Source organism: Nestor notabilis, unplaced genomic scaffold (genome assembly GCF_000696875.1).
Source record: "Nestor notabilis isolate BGI_N333 unplaced genomic scaffold, ASM69687v1 scaffold10972, whole genome shotgun sequence".
Classification (NCBI taxonomy): domain Eukaryota; kingdom Metazoa; phylum Chordata; class Aves; order Psittaciformes; family Psittacidae; genus Nestor; species Nestor notabilis.
The window spans coordinates 4494-11607 of record NW_009916990.1 but is presented as its reverse complement, the minus strand read 5'-3'; the positions used below and the strand labels follow the sequence as shown (position 1 = coordinate 11607).

General features: G+C 41.5%; 1 protein-coding gene across 1 annotated transcript in view; it reads right to left on the bottom strand.

Annotated features, from left to right (window-relative positions):
• Positions 1-6506, bottom strand: part of PEX14 (peroxisomal biogenesis factor 14) — a gene marked incomplete at its 5' end in the record, with an annotated part of 38989 nt that extends 32483 nt beyond the window's left edge. The window contains one exon of the mRNA XM_010024857.1: positions 6422-6506. Coding sequence (XP_010023159.1) covers positions 6422-6506 — 85 coding nt within the window. The remainder of the gene's footprint in view (positions 1-6421) is intronic.
• Between the last annotated feature and the right edge of the window lie 608 nt (positions 6507-7114).

The following is a 7114-nucleotide window of genomic DNA, read 5'->3' as shown; positions in this document are numbered from 1 at the left end:
GGCGGGACAGGGAGCCATCTCCTTCACAGCAGATGGATAGAGATTCTCAATCATTTTCAGGAAGAAAAAAAAAGAGGGCAAGTAATACAAAATACAGCACTGTGGAACTAATTTCTGGATCATGAGCACATCTGTTCTTCTGGATTTTGAGACTCCAGCAGTGGAAATCTTCCCTCTATGCTGAACCTTACCAGGAAGGTGCCAAACCCAGACATGACTACTGATAATGTTGATCCAGACAGGAACTGTGTGAGTTTGTTAGCAATGAAAGCATTCATTCTCTCACTCTTCCTTCTTTGAATCCCTCACCAGTTCCTTGGAAGAGAACCAGATCTTCCCATTTACGCAAAGTTGTACTGACCCAAAGGTTGGATGAGAGGCACCTAAAGAACAAACTGGTTCCATGAACAGGTATAAGACGTATTTTTCTTTAACCTCAGCAAAATATTATAAGGCACATTAACTGTCTTGCAAAGTCATAAACGGAGGCCTAAGCATCTTTAGTAATTAAATATCCCATAGTGCTTTTCAAGAATCTTAGTCAATTTTTTACTGAGTAATTATATTCTCTATCCCTAAAGCTCCCTCTGCAAGATCCCTTAGATAAAGTATTCTTCATTTCCTCTCCTAAAAACATGTAGTGATGTTAAGCAGCTTCAGTCCTCTACCTCAGAGGTGGATGCTTTTTAGCAGAAAGCACATTGAGATCTAGATAACTCTACACACTACCAAACATGCTCCATGCAAATAGCTGCAGTTTCAGTGGTTAATGGTACAATGCGCTCTAAGATCCTCAACTGAGGATCTTAGCATGAAAATGCAGGGGGCACTGACTTCTGTTTAACCTGTACAGTCATTTCTGTAAGTCTATACAAGCTGTTAAACTTACTTTGTTCTACTTCAATACTTGTTGCAAACTTCTTTCATCATCAGAGAGCACACCCTGCCTGGTTCTACCCACACTAGTGAACCTTCCCTCGTGTGTGGAAGCGATTTGTTCTAGATGCTTACTACATTAAGAATATTCCTGCAATAAATTTTTGTTATCAGTATCTGAATTCCAGGTCTCACTTGTGGCTTTGCAAGTGCAAGTGATGAGGTCTGTGCAGGCACAAAAGACTTGCTAGACAGCTAGAGAACAAGTTACTCCATTTGCAAGTACAGGACCAATGTGTGCTCACACCACCAGTTGTACAGTTGTGCTGGGTTGGGCTGGGGCAGAGTAAATATTCCTCAGAGTAGCTGGTTTCAGAGTTGTGCTGAAAACAGTGTTGATAAAACAGGGATGTTTTAGTAACTGCTGAGCAGCGCTTGCTCAGAGTCAAAGCCTGTTCCTCACCCCACCCCACCAGTGAGGAGACTGGGGGTGCACAACAAGTCAGGAGGGGACACAGCCGGGACAGCAGACCCCAGTGATATTCCAGACCACAGGACATCATGCTCACCATATAAACCTGGGGTGACACACGTTCGTGCATGAAACATGTTCATTTCTAGACAAGCATAAGGTTTGGGCAGCCATAGCAGTTTGGCCCAAATAGGTATTTTGACAGCATGGGCTACTAACTATATATTTTGTTTTAGGAGTTGTCACTGGACATTATTGGCTTGCATTGTATTATCTTTTCAAGGAAAAGCTTTGTAAAAACTGTTCGAGCTTCACTGAGACATGTTAAAGAATTAATTACAAAGTAAAGCTGAAGGAGAAAATTAATTTTGGAAACACAAGAGGTTACTTTTCTTTTCCTCCCCGTTCTGGAAGTGGGGGAGGAAAGGCAGTTATTTTCATCTTCGTGCTGGGGGCCGGAGTTGGGAGCTGTCCAGTCGATAACCTGACCATCAGAACAAGGTTTGTAATTAAAAGGTCAGTGACCTGGAAAGTCAGGGCCTCACTCTCAGGGCTTCTCAGTAATGACGGCGCTATTAAATTAAGACTGTTATGAAATCAATGCTAAAAAAGCTTTCATGGTAACGAGATTCCATTCAAGGACATGCAAACTGCCTCATGAAATGGACTTAAATTATAAAAAAGTAATAAAAGAGGGTGAAATTGAAATCTGCTGAAGAATTTGCTTTCTTTAAAGCCCTACAGCAGTGGGTTGTGCCCCCTTGTCTTGGGTGCTCAAGGTGATCCACTTGGGTTTCTTTGGCAAGGGAGAAAAGACAGGGGTTCAACTTCCAAGAACACAGACCACAGAAAGAGGAAGAAAATGAAGTCAGTTTTCTAATGGAGATTCTGGGACTGACAGCACTTGTTTCCAGGGAATCAAGTGTCTTTGAGCTCTGGTTGGGAAGGGGCATGTACAGTTAAATGATGTATTCATCTCTTCAGAAATCACCATAGCCTGGCATCTTGGCACTGGCAACATTTTCTGGAACTCTGATGCACTGCAAGGAACTGTGTAGTAACCCACCTCCTACCAGCCAAAGTAATGCAACAGATCAGGAGATACAACATGCAAAAGGGTAACACTTCCAGCAACTTCCAGCTCATCTCACCAAGCAGGACTGAGTGCTTTTGGAAGCATGCAGCCCATTTTGGAAGCATGCAGCCCATTATGTTACTTACAGATACAAAAGGCCAACCCAGGCAGCGTATCTTATTAACACTGTCCAACCTTCTGGGTGGACGTTTTCCCAATGTAACTCAACAATTACACATTTACTTGCCCTAATGCACTTCTGCTCTCCCCTCACTATTATTTCTGAGCTGCTCATAAGCTTTTGCTTGTTCCCACAATCCCACTTTGGGAAGGCATTACTGTACTTGTTTTTTCAGATAAAGAGAACAGGCAACTAAGAAGAAAAATGTTCTTCATCCAAGATTACTCTGTAAATCTGCAAATTGAGCAGTTTTTCCCTTCCCTGCCCCAAAGGACCAGCACCCTGAAAAATAGAGCTGCACATGCACAGTGCACTTCCACCCCCTTTCTCTATCTTGCCAGAAGTTACAGATTCAGAGTAGACAAAATTAACAAGCCACATGAGTTACCGGATGGGTAACTGAGCAGTACAGGACATCTGAGGCACAACAGTTAGATGACAGACACATTTCCACAAGGGTTTAAACCCCACATGCTGTCTAATTACTCCCAAGGCGCCGCTGATTCTGTGGCATGTCATCAGCAGAATCAGCGAGTTGGACAAAAAACAAACAGCATCTTTTTTTCCTTTCTTTTCTTTCAGATACTCTGAGGGGAAACAGCTGTTTTTTCCCTTCATCTGAAGAAGTTCATGATAAAAAGGAGGAAATGTCATAAATTACACAAAATGCCAGTGTAAGCTTCAAAGAAAATTATAAATGATTCTAATAACTTCATGTTTCTCATTAATGCCTCTGTATTTGGGAGTTTAAAAATGCTTAAGACAACAGAGAAATCTGATCCAACTTTTGAAAGACCTTTTGGAAATCCGGGACACCCTCACTCTCCCAACTGTCATCAACACTATCATCCCATGTTCCAGAGAGAGCAGTTCAGCAAAGCCCTCACCTGCAAGTAACCAGGAAAGGCTACTTTCAGCCTCTGCTACTACTATTTCACAAGAAACCAAACCTAGTCCAGCTGGTGAGCCTGCAGAAACCTTCATTTCTCACTGCACTAAAATGTATTAAACAAAATCCAGTTCCTACATTAAATATTAAATAATATTAAGCGGAAATTAAATTTGATTGGCCTTTTCTAGGAAGGAGATACTTATAAAAAAGAAAGAAAAAAAATGTAATTCAAGGCAGAACCATCTCTGCAAGTCTCAGAAGTGGAATTTCTTAGGCAAAATTGTGATTGCAGGATCCGAAAGCTCACCCACAGCTAATGCTTCAGTCCTGTCCCTGTAGCTGGGGTGGAGGAAGACTCCTGCAGGGGTAGGGCACCTGGTCTTTTCCTTCTGCATTCACACATACGAGCATCTCCACTGCAGGAGGTTTTAACCAGATTTAGTGAGGAGTCACAGAGCTCTCCAGTATAGCTCCATGAAAGTAAATACAAAGGACAAGTTCATACAAGGTGTACAACTATCTATAGATATGAACATTCCCCTCTCCTGAAATTCTTCTAGTGCCCATAAAAGGATCTTCTATTGCAATTTCTGCTTGAAGAAACTTGGATCAGAGTATACAGTATAAAAAATACAAGGGTACCTCTGCATTATTTCCTGCAAAGATAATTTTAAAAGAGACTCTTGTAACTGAAATGGTTTCTCTACAGAAAATGCTTTTTTGACTGGCAGTGAGGACTTCTCTTCCAGGCAGCCTCACTATCGGTAAGGTGGGGATAAATGTTATCACTGGGAAACCATGACTGTGTATCAGAGAATAGGGGGAATAGCCCACCAAACTGTGTAATGCTCCCTTTCCTCAGGACTACATTAGCCACAACATCTACGTTTCAAGAATAATTGCCTCCATCTGCTAGTGCACACGGGTACCATGACAGTATGCACCTCCCGCTCTCGAGCACTGAACAGAGGTCACGTTATAAGCTCAGTGGTCAGATTCCATATGGACATATTTCCAGTGACTGCTGGGTACAGGCACCACTGGACCCTGCCCCTTCCTATCTCCTACTGCTAAGTTTTCAAATAAACAATTAGCACAAAGGGAAGGAGGGCTAATTAACAAACAGGAACAAACAAACAGCTCTACCAAACCATTTCTGCTCTTTAGTAATTATTAGCCAAGTAATTCATAAGAAGTATTATTCGGGCCACAGTTTCTCTGTGCCTCCATCTCCCCACCCTTCCTATTCTCCCAGTCAGGGATTTATTAAAATTAAACAGATTAGATGGAGCTCCTGATACTAAAAACTGTTCAGCGAAGCCTGCGGTGGGGAAGTGCAGAGCAAACACCAGAGACATTTGTCTCTAAATTGCTCTAAATACCTTCTGCAAATGAAATTCTAACCCAGCTGTGTTGAGAGAGAAAATGAGGAATAACTGGTCATTGTCAGCACAGAAGAAGATCAGGCAGTTATAATATTGCACGATATACTTGGGGCTAAGGATCTCTCGGCAACAATAGATTTTGTATCAGGTTACCCCGGGTAATCAGCACAGCTTTTAGGCTCAGCTTTCCCTTGCTTCATTGCTTCGGTGATAGAGTTGAAATCCCCAAGCTTTTATGATTAATTACTCCCCATAGGTCCACATATTTCAAGGAAAAACTCATGGAGCACAGCGGCCAACAGGCTCCAAATTTTAATGTCAAATTTTAATGGCAGGGCAAGGCAAGCAACATACCTACACAACTGCAATGTTCTCTAACTGGCACCAGGACAAGCAGTGAGGGGATGACACTCAAAAAGATGTGGCCATGAACTACTTGCCATGACATCATTGCTAAAACACTGGACTGCCATTCCCTTCTACACCCTTTGCTATTCAAGAGGAGCAAAATGGTGCATAAACTTGAACTCTCCATCTCATGACATCAGGTCTCAGGCCTCTCAATAAACAGTTTGTAAACCCAAACACAGTAGCATGTATTTCATAGGCTTCTCTACTTTTCAAAATCCAAGATCTTTAGCTATAGAATTTGATGCACCTTGAAGTAGTTATGACTTCAACGTATAAGTAGGTCACCCCCCTCTGAAGTTTGGAGTTTGTATTTCCAGTACCACTCCAACTGCTTAAAATGCTCCATAATGCATGTAATTAACCCCAAGGTAAGATTATTTACATCTTGTGGTAAGGATCTAAGCAATATGATCCCAGGAGGGCAGCATAATATGGACTGAACTTCACCTGAAATGCACTGTAAGTTGTGGACTAAAAACTTTAGAAAGAAAGAAAGAAAAAAAAAAAAAAAAAAGAACAAAAGACTCTGACTCTGTTATGAGTCAGAAAGTAAAATAAATTTTCAGTAGGCAATGGGCAAAGTATGTTCCATCTGTCTCAGACGATATAGGATTTGTCAGGATCTGTTCTATCCCTGCTACAGGAAAGGGCTAAACTCAGTCAGTAGTTTACCATTTCAGCCTGAAAGTCAGGTTGACCCCAAGCTTGACCTTAGCCCAACCTTGTTTACTTTCACCAAGTCCTTTGCCCTTCATTCCTCTCTCTGGCTCTCTTCAGAAACATTCAACCTTTTTACCTAGAAGCTGGTCGTTCTAAAGCCAATGTTGCTAAGGTTAGAACTGACCAGCTAGTTTACAGCTCTAAACCGTCCTTATTGCAGAAAAGATCTGATAACAGTTAACCCAAAAACTTCCAATGTGCCTTCTGTAGTCTGTAATTCTACATCTGGTGCCAATATTGTCAGTTTGGAAGAGACTGGTATTTCTTACAAACTTCAAACCTTTTTTTTTGAGACAGACTTTGTCCTCTGTTTTTTGTCCTTAACATCTAATTTTCCATAGCAATACAATTTGGTTTTACACTAACTCAAGCTCTCTCGTTACCACTGAGACCACAAAAGAGCCCATACCTTTCTTCTTCAGAAATGCTCTTCTGCTTGCAATAGGACTTTGGCGGACTCGTGGGTTCTGTAAAAACTTCACTGCTGTCACAATCTGATGAGGGTAGAAGGGTTGGAAAAACAGAAGAGAGAAAAGATCCAAGTTAGGAATGGTCAAACTCCTACTTCATATTATGCATTTTGTACTGCAAAGTAAAGGCATCACACCCAACACATGGAGATGGTCTGGAGCTGACAGTGATCCAACTTTCAGAAATGATTCAACGAGCATCAGAGGCTGTGTCTCAACTCGAATCAGACAGCATAACTATGGTATTTTAACCTAGAGGTTTCTTGTTGAACTACTCTTGGAACAGCTCAACCTGTACAAAAACTCTGGGGTTTCTGACATTTATACTGTGGTCTTTTTACCTAAGTTGGCACCTATAGTTGAGGGCAACCCAGAGCCAATGCATGTGATCGGTAACTAGGCTAACTAGTAAGAATGCTCCCTTTCTATCTGACTTAAAGCTCTCTGCAAACTCTAAGAGATTAAGGCCTTTTCTGCCATCAAATTTACTGAAAGCAATAAATAAACCTCAGCTTGTCATGACTGGGAAAGAAGCAACTTCACATGTTTTGGATCACATTACAAAAATATCAAAAGAGTCACTTTTCGTGACATGAATGGGTAGGTGAGAAGTTAAATATACTCCTACACTA